Source organism: Leguminivora glycinivorella, chromosome 8, assembly GCF_023078275.1.
Source record: "Leguminivora glycinivorella isolate SPB_JAAS2020 chromosome 8, LegGlyc_1.1, whole genome shotgun sequence".
NCBI classification, from domain to species: domain Eukaryota; kingdom Metazoa; phylum Arthropoda; class Insecta; order Lepidoptera; family Tortricidae; genus Leguminivora; species Leguminivora glycinivorella.
In genome coordinates, this window is record NC_062978.1 from 26,708,588 (window position 1) to 26,729,421 (window position 20,834).

At 41.1% G+C, this 20,834-nt stretch overlaps 1 protein-coding gene across 1 annotated transcript; it reads left to right on the forward strand.

Moving 5' to 3' along the window:
* The first annotated feature begins 13,377 nt into the window (after positions 1-13,377).
* Positions 13,378-20,834, forward strand: LOC125229144. Its single transcript, XM_048133925.1, has 4 exons — positions 13,378-14,510; positions 15,432-15,535; positions 16,199-16,275; positions 20,607-20,834. The coding sequence occupies exons 1-4, from the start codon at positions 13,378-13,380 to the stop codon at positions 20,832-20,834; spliced, it is 1,542 nt and encodes a 513-aa protein (XP_047989882.1).

The window sequence follows — 20,834 nt, forward strand, 5'->3', positions numbered from 1 at the left end:
TTAGCTTAATAATAAATTAGTATCATTAGATCTGTGATCAATAACACAATTCACCTGGCCACCATTTTAAGTACCTACATTAGTTATTTGTTATACAAGGGGGCAAAGTTGTATTTTAACGCCGAGTGTGGAATAGAAAAACGAGCAAGTGAAAGGATTCTATAGTTGAACCACGAGCGAAGCGAGTGGTTCGAGAATAAAATCCTGAACTTGCAAGTTTTTTAACACACGAGAACTAAAATACATTTGCACCCGAGTGTAACACAAAACTTTTCCCCTCACTAATAGCGAGGAAACTACAACGCAAAAAATGCGTTTATCACTGCTTCCAGTAGTTCCACAGGTGGTAAATCATCTTTATTACTAGATTCACCTACTTTTATCAATTTTAAAGCAGTTAATTTGACTTTATTCAAGGTCAAATTACATTACCCACTAGTGGATAAAATGCGTTTTTACCCGCTGCTATTAAAGGACAAAACACGTGTTTCTGAGCTAGTGAGGGGAAAAATATATTATTATTACGTGTTGCCCCAAAAGATCTTGCATATGACCAGGTGGTCCAGTCTACTTCTTAGCGACCCTTTCCTTGAAGCATGCCGAACGTACTTTTTATAATTCAAGGAATTAATGAGCAGACAAATCTTGACGTAGATTCTTTGCAGCAGGCTTATGTTTGTGTCTTAATATGTTTTCAAACTCAAAAATGTACTTTAACTACAAGTATAAATAAAAATCATCATTCAAAGGGTTCTAGCGAGTCTAGATACTGTGGCCTTGATATCCTTTTTAGTATGCTGATTGGCACGTCAGTTCCAAAGTTACCAGAAACATTATTTGTGTCACGTGTATTAGAACTGCAGTATAAGTTGAATGAGTCTAGTTTAATATCATCTTCTAAGTCATAATGTTTAGATCCAACACGCCGTCGGATTCTGTCTGTATATGAATATAGATAATAACAGCAGTATAGTTATGCATGATATTAATGCTACTAATATTATGTTCGACGTCAACCTTGCTGTCAGTTTTTTTATAGATATCGTTAAATTTGTCGCCGTATTATTTGTTGTGTTTAAATTTGCAAATAGAGTTGTAGCTTTTTCGTTAGTTATCGTTGTTATTGAGTCTAGAGTAGGATTTGATGGATTTATTGTCTCTATTGAACTAAAATCATCCGCTGTAGATCCTTTCACACTTTCAGTGGTTTCAAAATTTGTAGCTCCGAAATTTGGAGATTTTGACATTTTGGTTGTCCTCAAGTCAATCACTTTAGATGATTTTGAAGTCCCAATTGTGATGATGTCAGTAGGAGACATGCTTGTAGATCCTTCAATACTATAAGTGGTAGTTGGAGTACTCTTAGTATTGTAAGCAGTAACACTTGGCGAACTGGTACTGGAATTTGGGATAGTATGTGTCATGTTTGAATCATTAGAAAGAGTTGTCACATCCGTAACGTTTTTGATAGCCATTTTCGAGGTATTGGAAGTTTCTGTCGTGCTATAAATCTGTACTTAAAATCCATGTATTAGCAGTTGAGTATCTAAATTTACTTTCAACCGTGCTAGCGGCTAAAGTAGTAGTTGATTCATTATTCTTTGTCAAATTGGAATTTAATGCGGAAGTTAAACCCGTAACATCTGTAGAACCAGTTCATGACAAACACAGTCGAAGGCCTTAGATAAATCACAAAAGATACCTAAAGCATCTTGTGACTCCTCCCAGGCATCGAAAATATGCTTAATTAGCTCAACACCAGCATCGGTTGTCGAGCGACCCCGTGTGAAGCCAAATTGCTTATTATGCATTAAATTATTAACGTTAAAATGTCGTACTAATTGAGAAAGAACTAATTTTTCAAATATTTTACTGAAAGTTGGCAGCACAGATATTGGTCTAAAGTTAGTGGGGTCAGAGTGGCTGCCGGATTTAAATAAAGGAGTTATTTTGCTATGTTTCATTAGATCAGGAAACTCGCCGCAGTCAACACTGTTGTTGAATATAACTGCTAAGTCAGGCGCTACAACCTCAACTAAGGATTTTACGGCATGGACGGAGACCCCCAGAGGTCACTAGTTTTTTTGACATTAATTGATTTAAATGCCTTTACTATATCTGAGGTACAAACATGTTCAAAATAAAGGTCTCTACAACACTCAGGAACGTTTTCCTCTAATAATGTGACGGCAGATAAGGGTGATGAATTTAAATCCTTAGTTGTGAATGCTGGTATCTCGGTGAAAAATTTTTCGAACTCTGTTGCTACTTCAAAATTGGAATCTATAATTTTGTTATCAATATTCAGTTTAATATCTTTTACTGCGTGTTTCGAGCGACCAGTTTCCACATTAATTACTTTCCACGTTGCTTTAATAATGTCAGAGCTATTTTTTATTTTATTACTAAGATAATTTCGCTTAGCGATATGACAATCTATCTTGAACTTCTTCGAATATTGCTTAACATGTTCTTTAAATTCATCACTCGTATTAAACCGCCGTTCTTCATACAAGGCATACAATGCACGTCTTCGTTGATGTAACTCTGCAGTAGCCCACTCACTAAAAACTGATGCACCACTAACTACGACCGATTTTGAAGTAAATATTGCATTATAATGTTGCAGAAAAGTGTGAAAGAATGAATTATACATACTATTAGGACTCATATCGGAAGACAGGGAGGGTAGCGCCTGAACCAAACTTTGCTTCATTCGTTCCACGCGGTCGGAGGTTACTGGTACAAAAGTTATTTGTTTTCTCAAAGTATTTTTCCTTAATGTCTCAAATACTATCAATTGGCCTAAATGGTCTGATTCTAAGTTGCTAATTACATCTTTAGTAGTAGGAAAAATATCAGTGAAAATATTATCTATACAGGTGGCACTAGTGGCAGTCACTCTAGTAGGCTCCATAAAAATATGATTGAGATTACATGATTTGAAAAGATTCAACAATCTGATACTTATTGTTGAATTTTCCAAGATATTTACATTAAAGTCGCCGCATATAAGTATTTTTTTACTAGAAGATGATATTTTAAGTAGCACAGATTCCATAATTTTTTCAAAAGTTTCAAAATTACTTAATGGCGGCCTATACACACAGACAACAATAAATTGCTCCAATTCTACAGCACTTAGTTCTATAGTCCGTTCAACAGACATGGAAACAATATCCTTACGTTCCTTAAATTTTAACTGGCTATTTATTATAATTAACGACCCACCATGTATGGAACTATGTCTGGTGAACGAACTTGCCACCTGGTGATTATTAAATTGAGGCATTAATTCATTGTTTTTTAACCAGTGTTCAGTAATGCATAAAATGTCTACATAAAATTCGTTCATGAATAGTTCAATTTGTAAATCTTTTCCTCTAATACATTGAATATTTTGATGCACCAGGTGGATATACTTTCCCTGCTCACAGTATTGATTCTTATAGTTACTTAAAATTAAATTGCCAGAGACAGAATCTTTTGTCTTAGAAGCTAGTTTAAATCATTGGTTATGACTGGAACCAATTCCAAGTTCATACTTTGCTGCTCAATAGGAGCAGAGTTGTCTGCCAAATTCTTGGCAGAAATGTCAAATAAATAGGATAGCGATAAAGCTATTTGTCTTTTATAATAATTTGAAAGGTAACATTTACCTTTAGTCAAAAACACCATAGGTATATGGTATTTACTAACAAATTTGTTAGTGTCAATTATGCTAACCTTACTACTATATGTACAAAGATTATATAAAGCTACATTCAACTTATGTCTAGTGTTATTTTCTTTTTTTCTGCCTCTGACATCTGGTTACAATAGGGGAATGTAAAGAAAAAATTTTCATGCACTGCCAATGAGTTTAATTGTTCATAATATTTTACTAAATTATTTTTGTTTACATTACCCCTATTCCCCATAAAGATAAGCAGTGTTGTCTTACTATTGATATTACTGTCGTTTAAAATTTGTTTAATGATATTTTCAAAGCTACTATGAGGCAGACAGTTATTGATTGTACTAAGTCCCTTTAAGTAAAAATTTAAAAATGAGCTCATATTGCTCCCAATCTCATCACAGTACATAACAACATTAGGTTTAGGTGTGCTTTGTTGTGAAGTGTGGAAGGGGCCATTATCATTCATTTGCCCCTGCGGTAAACTGTCACACAGGCTTGGGTCAAGCGCACTGGTCGACAAATCTCCAGTCACTTGCTTACATGCACATGCCTGGGCATTTGTCAATGACTCAAACCGCTCTGAATTATGCTTAATCTGGGATATTAAATCATCCATGGCTAAAGAATATTCACTAATAACTTTTTTTGAACTCTCATTTATCACATCTAAAGATTTTATTGAATCCTCTAGTGTTCTAACTGAGCTGTATACAAATCTAACTTATCTACTAAACTTATATTAACTTTACAAAATCTCAATTTTTTAAAAAACAATTTATTAATTTTTGACATCTTTTGATTTTTTTTGATCAGTTTATTTAATTTTATATACTTCTTTAGTTTGTTTCCGCTGCAATTTACTAACCTTGGTGTAGTGGCATCATTGGTTAAGTCTGTAGTTACTGAAGGGTTTTCAATTGCTGCGGTAACCAACTGAGATGCAGGCCGGACCAGTTCCTCGAACAAGGTCTGAGTGTGTGCCGCAGCTGCTTGGTTTTGGGCCTCCCGTAGCTCGTAGATGTGTTCGTGGGCGTCGTGCAGTGCTCTCTCCAATGAGTCGATGTCTTTCAGGGCCTGTTCATATGCAGCATTACACTCCATAAACCTGTCAACCGTCTCCTGAAGCCGGGCCCGCTCCGAGTTTACATTATTAAAATCACTCTCTAGTGTACACAGTTCCTTTTTTAACTTATCGTTTTTATCAATTATCAATAATAGCTCCTTCTCACTGTCTTCTCTTTCACTGAGCAATTGAGCACTAAACTCCTTGGATTGTTTTAATTCCAGCAAGGTAAGTTGGAGCTTATCACACTTCTCAGGCTCCTGCTGGAGAGCCGCTGCTGCAGCGGCGGCAGCTGCTCTGCGTGTTTGCATTGTAAATGGGTTTTTAAAAGAATTAAAAACAAAACAAAGCAAGGAATTGCCTACTCAAGCTCAGCGGTTACTTACATGAAATAGTGACGTTTCACTATGCCTACACTTGTTCTAGCCTTGTACAATGATTAACACTGAAAAAGAAACACAATCGGTACTAACTAGTGATAATAAGACTCAGAAAGTGTACAAAGGCGAACAGATATTTCAAATTTATAACCTATAACGGCTACAAACCTGAGACATCAAAGACACTTGTAAACGTCACTAAAGCACTTCACTACTTATATTTATACAAAACTTAATGTTAAATATACTAATTTCACGCTTTAAATACTAATTAATACTTAAAATATGCTTAAAAAATAATTATTTCAAAGGGACCTAGCTATTATAAACTGAAATAGATACCTAAAGAAAAAGCGATCAAGCCCATTGGTGGCGAAGCCGGGAATCGAACCCGGGTCTCCAGCTAACGCGGCTGACGTGATAAACCGCTACACCACCTCGACCGCCGCTTTAGTGTACCTATGGTATCTTTGTCAGTTTATAAGAAATACTAGTGTTAATGATTAACTTCAAAAATACTTACACATAAATTATTTACAGTATTGGTTCGATGATTATAACACAGAACTCCTTTACCGAATGGGGTTTTACACAAACTGTCACTGTGAAGTTATTATCGAAGTGTATTTTACAATATTCTCTCGAATTAATAATGAATATGAACTAACGTCAGATATATTTACCACAATGATTCAATTTAAGGAAATACAACATGCATTATATCCGCTTAAGGAAAATCGTCATTGTAATCCCAAATCATTTATCACCAGAGATGTTTGTATTAAATTTAAATTTTTCATCATTGATATTTTTATTTCTTGCACTAAGACCAGCCATCTATGTCAAATTACATAAACTTTTCAATGTTTTTTTCTACACTTCGGAGTGGTGCCATCTGTCCTACCCTTCCAGTGTGACACACAAAGAGATTGGATAAATACCTATAGGTGTAGTCACATTACCATCAGATCTCTCGACATGGGATTTAGAATATCAGTTCTAACTATTTGACCCATATGCCTAACTGTTACGTTTTAAAATTGCTAAATACCTATCGTTATAGTCAACCAAACGTCTATCAACCCAAAGGAGAGACGACATATTTTTTCTTGATGATTCCGTGGTAGGTATATTTTTCTCTCATTTTATACGGTATCATATTATCTTTGGTATAACCCTAATACGTATTTATGGATAAGTTTCTATTACTTTAAAACATGTTATCGATAAATGACCCTGATTTATATGATCAGTCATGATAACCTAAACTTGATACAGACCATATTTAATGCGTAGTTAGAATATTTGATAAGATATTAATCCTAATAATCATTACAATGGGGAAGGCCAGTGAACCAATTGTACAGAAGGGTCAACGTAATGATAAAATGAAAAAGAAATATTTATTTTTCAAGTAGGCATATTACAATACGCTTATGTACGTCAAATAAAGCTACGCCGGCTCTAACCCTACGCCTCAGCCTCGAGAAGATTTCAGTCCCCCCTCAGTTGGGAGGGGGGTATCCACTATGGGACCGGCAAGAAACTCGGCGGGCCACTTTTCGTAATATTTTGACATTACATCGTATAATTAACATGCAACAAAGCATGCAAGATACAAAGTGAACATTAAATACCTACGAGCCCCAATGCAAATGATATCGTCTAGTCACACTTCAACGTGCGATATTTATTTCCGAAACTGGTGTTTAAACCCAGATTGACTTTGATGATAAATGGAATACACGACACACTAAGCCATTAAAACTAGTTTAATCTTGCGCCGTACAAAATGCCCTAATGTTATATGTTTAAATATAATCATATCATAAAAATAACATATCTAAAGCAAAAAAATACGCCTAGTTCATATTTGAGGCATAATAGGTCGTCTATTTTAAATAAAAATAGTTTAGTAAGATTTATATTATACAATAATATTTTAAATTGAATTAATAATATTATAAGTCGTCTGATATGATATACGGCTACATAAAAAGGTAAATTCTGTAAAAAATATAATTATTCTACAACATTTTTATACCAAAATAGCAAGAGGTAAGTCGGTGCCTGAATCAGTGAGGAAAATTATAATTTCCAGTAACAATAGCGGCAAATCTACGTTCCAAAATATCCAAAGACCTTTTTTTGCCAAGATCTACGGCGCATACAATCATCCAGCATCAACTAAAACACGGAACCGTCTCCTGTTTAAATAAATCTGGCCGTCGAAGAATAACTGCCAAAGAGAAAACAGGATTTTGAGGAGCATCATCAGGAAAAATCGTCATGCAAGAGCAGGAGAACTTACCTAACTATGGCATGACGCGATCAAAATAAACATTTCAGTCGATACCTGAAAGACAGTAATGAAAATAATGGGCTTCGGTTTTCACACCGCTAAACAGAAACCATTACTTACTCAAAAGCAGAAAACTAACAGGTTGAAATTTGTACAAAAGTACAGAAACTGGACTGCCGATCAGTGGCGAAAAATAATATGGAGCGACAAATCCAAATTTGAGGTCATAGTTGGCGATGAACGAAGTAAAGTCATTCAAGAAAAAGGAGATGCATTTCACAAAGACTGTCTTGAACGCAAGGTGTAGTTTCCAGCATCTTTAAATGATTTGGGGCTGTATGTCGGCACAGGGTGTGGGTTGTCTGCAATTTATAGATGGAACCGTCAATGCAGAGAAATACAAAAGCATCTTGGAATAGAGTTCACTACCGTCTATAAGAAAGTTCAAGTATATAAATGGATTTACTTTTCAACAAGATGGTGCCTTATGTCATACTGGCAAGACAACGATGGAGTGGCTGAAACAAAAACAAATTCCTACCATATCATGGCCATCCAGCAGTCCAGACTTGTCTCCCATAAAAACTTTGTAGTGGTAAATGAAGAAAAAGTTGCGAAAAGATCCTTCTAAATCCAAAGCTGATTTTAAGGAGAAACTTGTGGGTGTCTGGAATGGAATAACCCCTGAGGAGTATAGACAGTTGGTAGATACAATGCCGCTCAGAATTAAGGCCGTTTTAGATGCAAAAGGTGACGCCACCAAGTGGTAGTTGTTCTTTTCTGCATCGGCTACGCTGAAGACGAACATTTTTGCGAGTGTTACATTTGGTGAAATTATGTTTTTTTGTTTACTAGTGAGGAAAATTGTTAATTTATGTTTTGAATAAATAAAATATGCATTATAAGCTCTCTTGTTTTTATGTTACATGTTCTACTAATCATCTAATTCATCCTGAATTTTGAGGTCGAAGTTAGGACATAATATTTTTTTCATACTAGACGATATCATTTGCATTGGGGCTCGTATATACTTGTTTAACCCTGAGATCAGCATATACTATCGAAACGTCATAAGTACATACATCAGATTGATATTAATATGAGAGTGTTGCCATACATGCGAGGCCGCCCCGGATGTACGAAAGAAACGCCCCTGGCATTACACAAGGCCTAAAGAAAGACTCACCACTATAACCCACATTTCAGTGGTTTCAAAATTTGTAGCTCCGAAATTTGGAGATTTTGACATTTTGGTTGTCCTCAAGTCAATCACTTTAGATGATTTTGAAGTCCCAATTGTGATGATGTCAGTAGGAGACATGCTTGTAGATCCTTCAATACTATAAGTGGTAGTTGGAGTACTCTTAGTATTGTAAGCAGTAACACTTGGTGAACTGGTACTGGAATTTGGGATAGTATGTGTCATGTTTGAATCATTAGAAAGAGTTGTCACATCCGTAACGTTTTTGATAGCCATTTTCGAGGTATTGGAAGTTTCTGTCGTGCTATAAATCTGTACTTAAAATCCATGTATTAGCAGTTGAGTATCTAAATTTACTTTCAACCGTGCTAGCGGCTAAAGTAGTAGTTGATTCATTATTCTTTGTCAAATTGGAATTTAATGCGGAAGTTAAACCCGTAACATCTGTAGAACCAGTTACATAGTGTGTTTGTAGGTCTTCAGTACTGATATCTGGAGTAGGTATTCTATTAGTTTTTATGGTACTAGGATCTGTAGTCATTTTTGGCGAAGTTTTAATACCAATTATGCCGTCTGTAGTTGGTATTACCTCCTCAATCTCTGTGGTAGAAATGTATCCTGTAGCCAAACTCAGCCTCCTTCGAGGATCATCCATCCATGGTCCACGAAGGAGTCGGTCACAAGCCCGACACAAATGAGGAGTGCACTGGTCGTGTTGTCGTCTCGGGGTAACCCGTCATGGCAATTCGCCCCAAAACCCCCAGGGTCAAGGTGGGAGGACGTGCCGAGGACCCTCACAGCCGGCTGTGGGCAGCGGGGGGTAGGTGCTGATTGGGCTCGCAAGCGGGAGAGGGGAGGGGGATAGGACCTGTGTTGTGTCTGGCTTGGCGGGGAGGGGTGGTTGTTGGGGAGCCCCGGGGTGTCGGGGAGAGATACCCTTGGGGTGAAACACTTCCGCTCTGATCCGCTGACTGGAGTGGTGGGAAATATGTGTGCAAGTGCTGGCCCCGGGAGCTCATGAGCGAACTCCTTGGGGTGAGCCAACGTGCACATTCCCATCACAATGAAGCAACACAGGAGCTATCTTTCCATGCTTGCGAGCCTACTCAGCACAATCGCTGTCGTTAACGACTATGCGCAGGGGGGTGGCGCCACTGTCGTAGGAGTCAATTTAGCTGGGGGCTGTACGGGAGCTCTGCAGCTACCCTTAAATTTTTGATCTTTCCACGCTGAAATAGCTTTATATAGTGTTATAATATGGAGAATCTTTCAAACAATAATAAAATTAAAACCACAACCAACACCGCGTCAGCGGCGAAGAGACCCGAAAGGGTAGAAGTGCGTGAGGGCGGGAAGTCTGCTGACGGACCCCCGATCGTTGTGAAGAGTGGGCTTCCGAGTTCCGGTGAGGAGCAGAGTAGTCTACGGAGAGGAACTGGGCAGGGTACTCCGGATGTCCTACAACTGGAAGGCCTGTCACTAAGTGAAGAAGCAGAGCTGCTGCGTTCGCCGAAGGGGGGGACAACCGAAAGGGAGGCCACACCTGCGGAGAACGGGCCGTTCTACAAGTATCAGTCGAAGGCCCAGAAAAAGAAGGCTAAGCTACTTAGGAGAAAGGCTGTGATTGCTGGGGAAAGGGGTGGCGTTCCGGTGTTGGAGTTTAAGGGGGACGCCAAACCTGGCCCGAGCAAACGCGGCCTTAAGATGAAGAGACAGAGCACGGATGAGGGTCGCTCGGAGCGTCCTCCAGCGAAGCGCCAAAATCAGGGCAGGGCGGCTGCAGACGGACCACGGAACGTCGCTAGGGCGAACCGAGGTCTGGCTGTGGCTGTGTGCCGTGAGGATGGAGTTTCGGTGGATGAGGCCTTAGCGAAACTCATCAGGAGAAAGCTGACGCAGTTAATTGAGGTGATCGTCCTGCAGGTAGTAAGGGGGGAGCCGGGCGTAGTAGCACCGAGGTTCGCGACGTCGGATTTGGTGTCGGAAGGGTTTTCCTTGTGACACCAAAATCGACGGAGTCAAGGGACTGGCTACTAGGTCAGGACTTCGGAGAGCTGGATGGTCACCGGATTATCGTGCGGAAGCTGGAGCAGACCAGGGTTCAGGTTTGGGTTCCGGGCGAGGCGGAGACTGAGTACGTAAAGGAGTTCCTTTACGCTCAGAACCCGGATCGCCGGGATCTCAAATTCCTGGAATGGAAAGCGGCGGGCAGAGATGCTCTGGAGATAGGGACTAGATTGACCTACTTGGTCCCGGAAGGTGTGGAGGAGATCTGGGGCGAGGAGAAGACGAAGGTCCTGGACTTCTCCGCTACCAGTGTTAGAGTTAGGATACTGAGGGCCAACATAACTCAACAACCCTCAGATCCTACTAATGAAGAACCCGAACCGGGAAAGGAGAGGGCGGTGCCGGGCGATGGACATACGAATGAGAAGGGGGTATGGACGTCGTCGACGGCGGCGAGCTCTCTGAGTAGCGGTTCCGGGGACAGCGACACTACACACATCAATTAACAATATGGACACACAAAGTACACTAAACACACACCTATACACAAGCACACACACAAACATTTGCCAAGTAAACCTCCAACATTGCAAAGACGCAATGTCCGAACTAGGACAATATGTTAGGAGGGCCAAAGTTGAAATAGCACTGCTGCAAGAACCTTATGCATGGAGGAACCGGGTGGCAGGCCTGGGACATCTGGGGGGAGCTCTATACTATGAGGGAAATGGTGAGCTACCTCCTAGAGCATGCATTTATGTGAGTAATAATGTGAGAAATATGGGATGCTTCATGACCATGTGTTGCAGAGACCTTGTCGTGGTGGAGACCTACTTCATCAACGACGAAGGGAAGAGGTGCAAGGTGGCGCTGGCGTCCTGCTATCTGCCGGGCGACGCAGTGACACCCACAAAGGAATTGGAAGAAACGGTTCTGAGGTATAGAGGTAGGAAAATACCCCTGATAGTAGGTTGCGATGCTAACTCACATCATGAGGTGTGGGGGAGCACCGACACCAACGAAAGGGGGGAATCTCTATTAGAATTCTTAATAAGCAACGACCTGGAGATCATAAACACAGGCGACACACCTACGTTTATAACAAGGGCGAGGAGAGAAGTGCTGGACATCACTGTAGCATCGAGAGAGATATCAGGCAAGGTAAAATGTTGGAGAGTGGACGAGGAGGACAGCATGTCTGACCACCGAAGGATACTCTACAGCATTGATTGTCGGGTAGAAAAGATGAAGGTAAGAAATCCACGCAAAACAGACTGGACGAAGTTCGGAGAGGAGCTAAAGAGAAATTCTGTCTCGGGTGGTAGGTACGAAAGTATTGACGACCTGGACAAAGGAGCACTCAGGCTGAAGGAGTTAGTAATAGCAGCATACCACAAGGCATGTCCAGAGAAACTCGTGCAGGCAGGTAAAGGACAGCCATGGTGGAGCAGAGAATTACAGAAGGTAAGGAAGAAGGTTCGCAAGGCTATGAGGGTAGCGGTAAAGAAAGGCGACGCTCATAGCTGGGACGAGTACAGAGAGGTCAGGAATAAGTATACCAGACTAAGAGAGAGAGCTAGACAGGAGGGCTGGAGAAGATTTACAGAAGACATTGACAGTTACTCAGAAGGTGCGAGGGTGGTAAAGCTATTAGCTGGTGACCGGGCGTGCCAACTGGGGAGCCTAAGAGTAGACGGTGACTTAATCACAGAGCCGGAGAGGGTACTGAGTACTATGCTGAGCACACATTTTCCGAGCTGTGAGGAGGTGACAGAGATAGATGAGCAGGTGAGCCGGGGAGGCCGACTGGGGAGGTGCGGCGGAAGTGGTGGAGGAGAGCAGGATGGAGTGGGCGCTCTTCTCCTTTGCACCCTTCAAGTCTGCGGGCCCGGATGAGGTCCTACCGGTACTACTGCAGAAAGGGTATGAGCACATAAAAGATGACCTACTGGAACTATACAGGGCAAGTATCGCTCACAGACACATTCCAAAGGTGTGGAGAGAGGTAAGGGCGGTTTTCCTACCTAAACCAGGCAAGAAATCATATCAAGAGGTAAAATCATTTAGAAGCATAAGTCTATCGTCTTTTGTCCTAAAGACCCTAGAGAAGGTGATAGACAAGCATATAAGAGAGAAGGTCAACTGCAGTGGAGACCCGCTTCACGGGAATCAGCATGCATATATGGCTGGGAAGTCAACGGAGACGGCCCTTCACAACCTAGCTGTGAGGGTAGAAAGGGCACTAGAATCGAAACAGTACGCTCTAGGCTGCTTCTTCGACGTGGAGGGGGCCTTTGACAGGGCTACCTTCCAAGCCGTTGAAGAGAGTCTGGAGAGAGAAGGCATCCGACCGACATTAGCGCAGTGGATAGGCAGTATGCTTAGGTGCAGGTCTATAACGGCGGAGTTGGGAGGAATAACAAAGACGATTAGTCCCAGGAGGGGGTTCCCGCAGGGAGGCTGCTTGTCACCCTTGATGTGGTGTCTACTTCTGGACTCTATGGTAAGAGAACTCAACAGGGGAGGCTTGTACATGCAGGCCTACTCTGATGACGGAGTACTACTGGTGAGAGGTATGGTCCTCAGTGTCATGAGGAACATAATGGTAAGAGGTCTCAGACAGGTACTGGGATGGTGCAGAGGGAGAGGACTGGATCTCAATCCGTCGAAAACTAAGCTGGTGTTATTCACTAATAAGAGGAAAAAGAGCTGGAACCCATAAAAATAGAGGGCGTAGAACTAGAAATGGTAGACGAGTTCAAATATCTGGGCATTACTCTTGACAGTTCACTCAGATACAAGACTCATATCAGAGAGCAGACGGCTAAGGCCATAAGAACGCTGTACCAATGTAAAAGGGCAGTAGGGAAGAACTGGGGACTAAAGCCGAGTATGATCCACTGGATTTACAAAGCCATTATCACACCCAGGGTGCTATATGGGGCGGTGATCTGGTGGCACAGGACCCATATTGGAGAATATCGGAAGAATCTGACAAAAGTACAAAGACTAGCCTGCCTCATGATGACGGGGGCTATGAGAACCACCCCGACACATGCTATGGAGGTGCTGTTAGGCTTAAAGCCCCTCTGGATTGAGGCAGAGAAGAGAGCCATGGAACAGTGGTACAGAATAAAAGCATGCAAGGAATGGAGAGGAAGTTGCGTGGACAAGAGACACGCACTGATACAAAGAGAGGCACTATCGAAGCTAGAAATGCTGATGGTCAATAATGACCTCATAAAGAGGGAGGAGATTTTCGATAAGAAGTATAGAGTACATATAGGAGAAAGAGACAACTGGAAGGTAGAGGTCGGGCACCCAACGACTATATGCTTCACAGATGGCTCTAGGAGAAGCTCTACAAAGCTAGCAGGGGCGGGAATAGTAATCCCGAAACTAGGAGAAAAGGTGTCGATACCACTAGGGAGATACACTAGCGTGTTCCAAGCAGAGGTATGTGCAATAGCGCGCTGTGCACGTATATTAAAAGAAAGCGATAAACAAGATGGAGCCGTGGTCATATACACCGACAGTCAAGCGGCACTAAAGGCTCTGAAGAGAACATCGGTGACCTCGTCCCTGGTGAGAGAATGCAGGGAAGAGCTCAACTCGATAGGCAAGCATAGAAGTGTAACGGTTGCGTGGGTACCGGGACACCAGGGAGTCACAGGTAATGAGAAAGCAGACGAGCTGGCAAGGGCGGGGGCGGAGACGGAATTCTTGGGTCCGGAACCGGCTCTGCCTATGTCAGCTGACGTCACGAAAGGAGTCATTGAGAGGATAAAAGAGATGGAAGCACAAAGAGCCTGGGAAAGAGAGACCAGTTGCAGACAAACGAAGATGATGATAGAAGGTAGAGACCAAAGGAGAGCTAGGTATCTTCTGAAACTAGGTAAGAACAGTCTAAGAATGTTGACCGGTATCATAACGGGACACAACACTCTTAACAGACATATGAAGATAATAGGTATCAGTAGTGACGAATCCTGTCCACACTGTGGTAAGGAGGAGACTAGTTTGCACCTACTAGCAGAATGTATCATGTATGCGGCACCGCGACATGAAACATTCGGTAGAGACAATTTGGGAGAAGATGAACTCAAGGATGTCAAACTTAAAGATGTCCTTCTGTTCTGCAGGAAAACAAGAAGATTTGAGGAGAGAAGTGTGGGAGAGCAGCCGGGACAGTAACCTGCAGCTCCAACTCCAGGGAATTGGGCTGAATGAACGCACCAGCGATCGACAGCCCGCCTGTATCCGGCCAGGCGTCCCTACACTACATCTACATCTACATCCTGTAGCCAAAGTTGATCCTATTCCAGTATCTGTAGTGTATTCTATAGATGGAGATATTTTTGTATCCGCAGTAGAAGTAGAATATAGGTCGCAGTACGCAGCATTGGAACAAGTCAAATTGGAGGCAAACTCTTCTGTAGTTCTCATTGTACTGAGATTTAATTTGCGAGTCTTCTAGCCCACGTGTTCAATCTGGCGCTTAAGTCTGGCACCTACCCTCTTAGTTGGAAAACCTCAAGAGTGACACCGATTCGAAAGTCAGGTGAAAAGTCGCGAGCCGAAAATTATCGTCCCATTGCCATTCTGAGCTCTTTTGCTAAGGTGTTCGAGAGTGTCCTACACTCGAAATTGTACACCTTAGTTGACCCTTATTTAAATGATGCGCAGCATGGGTTCAGGAAAGGGCGCTCCGTCAATACAAACCTGCTCAGTCTCGTAAACCACGTCTCGGAAAAACTGGATGAAGGATGCCAAGTTGATGTTGCATACCTTGATTTCAGGAAGGCGTTTGACCAAGTCGACAATGATATCCTCCTAGAGAAGCTGTCAGTGGTGGGCTTCGACCCATCACTCCTAAAACTGTTTGCTAGCTACCTGAAGGATCGTAAACAATTCGTTCGGCTAGGTTGTTTCGACTCTGACCTGTATCCTACGAGATCAGGTGTTAGCCAAGGATCCTTGCTAGGCCCCTTTCTCTTTACCATAATGGTAAATGATCTGGCTGGCTGTCTGGTCTCTGGTAAACTGCTGTTATATGCTGATGACATAAAAGTTATGGTAAATATCAGAGACCCGATAGACTGCCGGGACATGCAACGTAACCTGGATGCGATACATCGATGGAGTGTTAAAAACCGCCTCTCTCTTAATGTAGCCAAGTGTTACATTATGAGTTTCACCCGAGCTAGGCAGGAAATACCCGCGACCTATTTCATTGATAGCGAGCCGCTCTCCCGCACTCATTCTATGAAGGACTTGGGTGTGGTATTTGATCCTGGGCTTACGTTCCATGACCACATACGATCTTTGGTGACGGAAGGTTTCAAGCGCCTGGGGTTTGTTACACGCAACTGCAAAGAGTTTACGCATGTAGGAGTGTTTAAAATTCTTTACACTGCTCTTGTACGATCCAAACTGGAAGCAAGTGCGTGTGTATGGAATCCATACGAAACAACCTATGCATTGATGATCGAGAAGGTTCAGAAGTGTTTTTTGCGTACTCTCTATAAGAAATTGTACGGATACTACCCTTTCATGTATCCGACAGCTTACTTACAGGGCACGCTGGGATATAACGCACTGGCGACACGGAGACTGTTCGACCAGCTGGTGACTGTTAAGGACGTAAATTAAACACCAAGTTCGAGCTCAGACTGACTGAAGGTTTATTCGCTTACCCACATGCATAATACACAAATCTCATATCTACCCACAACCTCCTTTTTAATACAATTTAATTATATACTACACATCCTCTTATAAACATTTTTTTAGGCCGAATTGATGGTACATTGAATAAAATCATGAAAGTAGTTACAAGACTACACGTTAGGTACTTATGCAAAACAAGGACTCCTATAAGTTAAAGAATTATTTCAACATCTATTCTTTAGTAACAATAAAGAAAGATATGATAATAAACCTTAAAATGTATACATTTTAAATCATACCTACGTAGTACGTAGGTATGCAATCAAATAACCTAGGATTCATTAAATTATTACACACATTAAACTAATTATTATTCTACATTAGTTGTGTTTTAAACAATAGGTACATTATTTCAAATAAAATACAATATAAATCAGGTGATAAAGATTGATCCCTTTTGTAATTACATAATTTCTATACTTACATATAATTACCTACTTGAATAGTACTTTCACTTTATCTGAAAGTTGAAAAGAAAAAAAAAAGAAAGTAAGTAAGTAATACAGACCGTAAAAATACTTTTTTTTTTTTTTAATTTTATTTGACACATTTTAAATTTCATAGATGTATATAATATTTTTTTTTTTTTTTTTATTCGCTTTTATACCTACAATATAGGTATTATTTACAAAAATAAACATGCATTACAGACATATAATATCAAATACAACTAATAAAAAAAAGGCATTCAGAGCAATGGGCATTTCAATAATATCGCATGCGAATGACATTTTATTATAATAATTGATTACATAGTTTTTATTTTATAAGGTAAATAAGTCTCGTATAAAGACTATTAATACAAGCCATTGCACTGAACTGAACTGAGAATCACCTACGTAAGGAAACCTAAATTTATATATAACTAGGTATACATGTAATTACATTTTAATATTTTCTTTTATTTCCAATAGTTGACGAGTCGTCACTCTGCATGTTTAGCTAGTAGCCCCATCGATCAGGTGGTATGACCGTCCTGCCAGAACGAGTAATATAATGATTATTTTGTGCATTATTACAATTATTATCATTGGACACTGGGACCGGCCGCTGCGCAAGTGATGCACTCGCGGATGACGTCATCGCGGCGTTATCAGTTGGAATGTCTAAGTCGTCATAAGGCAGGAGGCACACAGGGCTTTCCGGTTCTGAATCAGGACGATTATCTGAATCGCATATCAGATGCCGTCGGTTTCTGATTAGAATGCCTCCACCTATTATTTGTATTGCATACGACCGTATTCCACGAATCGATTGCACTATACCGTTGACCCACTTTTTATTTATCCTAACTTTTACCTTCTGACCTGGTACAAGAGGAGTTAAGTCGCGAGCACCCCTATCATAATAGTCCTTTTGTTTATTTTGTCGTAATTGAAGCTGAGATGTGACATTCTTCGGAACTTTTGGTTTAAGAAGCTTCGGTATGCATGGCACTATACTTCTCAACTTGCGGCTATTAAGTAATTCAGAAGGAGATGCGAGAGTACTGCTTATTGGGGTATTCAAATATTCCAATAAGGCTAATCTAAAGTCTGCGCCTTCGACTTGCGTTTTATTTAAAATCTTTTTAATTGTCTGTATCGTTCGCTCCACTTGCCCGTTCGACTGGGAATAGTGGGGCGAAGAAGTAACATGCTGAAATTTCCACAACTGTGCAAATAACCTAAAGCTGTGGGAACTGAATTCAGGGCCATTATCAGACATAACAATATCTGGAATGCCTTGACGGCTAAAAATTATCTTCATTTGTTGAATCACACTATCAGATGTTAATGAATATAGTTCTACAACTTCTACATATTTGCTGTAATAGTCTACCACTATTAAATACTTTTTATTCTTCCAGTGAAAAATATCGGCACCAATTTTTGACCACGCCCTGCCAGGAACGTCGTGCGATATAAGTGTTTCCTTTCTATTCTCATTTCTAAATAACAAACAAGGTTGGCAATTGTTAATTAGGTCTTCTAACTGTGAATTTATATTCGGCCAAAACATTATTTCGCGAATTCTTAGTTTACATTTTTCAAGACCAAGGTGACCAATGTGCACCCGCCTTAACATCTCACTACGGATGTCGGAAGGAATAATTATCCTATCACCCTTCCAAAGCATACCGTAAGCCATAGTTAATTCATCCCGGTATCCCCAGTAGGCCCTAACCTCATCACACACTTCTTGTTTGTTTTGCGGCCATCCATACTTTATGTACTCTGCTAATAATTTTAGTTCCTTATCCTCTTGTGTCAGCTTTTGAATTTGTAAGAAATGTGTGTCTACAAGCGGGTTACTAACTGCCACGGCGCACACCTGCGCCAGTGCATCTAGGTGATCACGCGGTTCTGTTATCGGCGCACTGACCGGTTCTACAGCGCGCGACAACGTATCGGCTATAAACAAATACTTGCCGGGCTTGTAAATCAATTTAAAGTTATAAGGCTGTAGCCGCAATAACATTCTCTGCAAACGTGCCGGAGCTGATGCTATTGGCTTGCTAATGATACTCACAAGTGGCTTATGGTCAGTTTCTATAGTGATGTCACTACGGCCATAAATATACGTATAAAACTTTTCGCACGCGTACACGCAAGCTAAAAGCTCCTTTTCAATTTGAGCATATGACTGCTCAGCTTTAGTCATAGAACGTGACGCGTAGCAAACAGGCAAATTATTTTGCATAAGGCAACATCCAAGTCCGTTTTTACAAGCATCTACTGAAATTACTACAGGAATATCCAAACTGTAATATTGCAAGATTGGAGCACTCAACAAGCATTCTTTAAGTCTAACGAAAGAGTTTTCATGTTCTTCTGTCCAGTGCCATTCGACTTCTTTCTTAAGAAGTTGTCTCAAAGCATGATTTCTATCTGACAAATTGGGTATAAAACTACCAACATAATTAATCATGCCCAGAAAACGCTCTAAGTCCTTCACGTTTAATGGGCGGGGCATGTTTCTTATCGCGGACGTATGCGCATCGTCAGGGTAAATGCCGCGAGGAGTGATCTTGTGACCTAAATATTTAATCTCCGATAATCCAATCTTACATTTATTTAAATTTAACTTCAAATTTATTTCCCTGCATCTATCTAGTACCATTTTCAATCTACGATCATGCTCCTCTTTAGTGCTAGCGTAAATAAGTAAGTCGTCAACAAATAAGCACACCCCTGGAATGTCGTCAAAATGTTCATACATTTTTTTGTGAAAAACTTCCGATGCAGATGAAATTCCAAATGGAAGACGCAAGAATTTATATCTACCGAAACTGGTATTAAATGTACAAAGGTCTGTACTGTCAGCATGCAATTTAAGCTGCCAGAAACCCTGTTTCGCATCTAAAGTACTGAAATATTTGGATCCACCTAGGTTTGCTGTAATTTCGTCCAAAGTAGGCAGTTTAAAATGTTCACGCTTGATTGCTAAATTTAAATCACGTGGATCCAAACAAATCCTAATGTCCCCGTTAGCTTTTCTAGCAACCGTCATGCTGTTGACCCAGTCCGTTGGGCCCTCAACCTTCGCAATAATTCCATCTTTAACCATTTCCTCTAATTTACACTTTACTGACTCCTTTAAAGCAACCGGGAGCTTCCTAGGTGCATGTACCACCGGCCTGACATTCTCGTTAAGCTCGATTTTATAATGACCTGGCATGCAACCTACCCCCTCAAAAACGTCACTGTAGTCTGTAAAAATACTATGCTTCGAATTACATTCCGTATCACCTTTCACCTCCAGTACCAACTTTACTAAATTTAACTCACAACATGCGTCGCGACCTAAAACTGGTGATGGATTTACATCTGCAATAATAAAATCCACAATATAACTACGATTTTTGTGCTCCACCTTTAAATTACACTGCCCTACAACTTTTATACCGGTACCACCGTAGGCAATTAATCGGACTGAAGACATTCCTAACTCTCGCTCGGATAAGCCTAACTCTCGCAAGCAAGTAAGTGGTATAATGTTCACGTCAGCCCCAGTGTCCAATTTAAACTTTAATGTACCATTATTAATCGCTAAATCAACAGACCAACTATTTTGAGAATCAGAGAGATAATATATTACTCGTACCTGATCATTTGACTCGTCCGCACAAATCTCGTAAACTGTACACATTCGGGAAAAGTGGTCAAGCCGGTTACAGTTCAAACACCTCTTTCCTGCAGCAGGGCATCTTGAGCTCCCATGTTCATAACCACACATTGAACACCACACACTATTCTCACTAGCACCACCACGACCGTGTTTGTGCGTCAGCTGCTTTCGTTGCACCGATGGCTGCCATCGCTGCCCTGGCGCGGACACAAGTGGAGGACGAGCAGACGGCGCGCGAGCCCGCGACAGCTGGCTACGACCGCGGGGCCACCCGCGCGCTGTTCCTCGATGCGCAGACGCTCCTCGCCGAGCTACCCACATCACCCGATTCACATCACTCGTATCGATACCACCCTCACTAG

Coding starts and splice junctions, on each gene's coding strand:
- LOC125229144 (XM_048133925.1), top strand. CDS start 13,378: ATGGTAGACGAGTTCAAATATCTGGGCATTACTCTTGACAGTTCACTC. Junction 14,511..15,431: donor AGAGACCAAAGGAGAGCTAG/GTATCTTCTGAA, acceptor CCTTGATTTCAG/GAAGGCGTTTGACCAAGTCG. Junction 15,536..16,198: donor TGCTAGCTACCTGAAGGATC/GTAAACAATTCG, acceptor TGTATCCGACAG/CTTACTTACAGGGCACGCTG.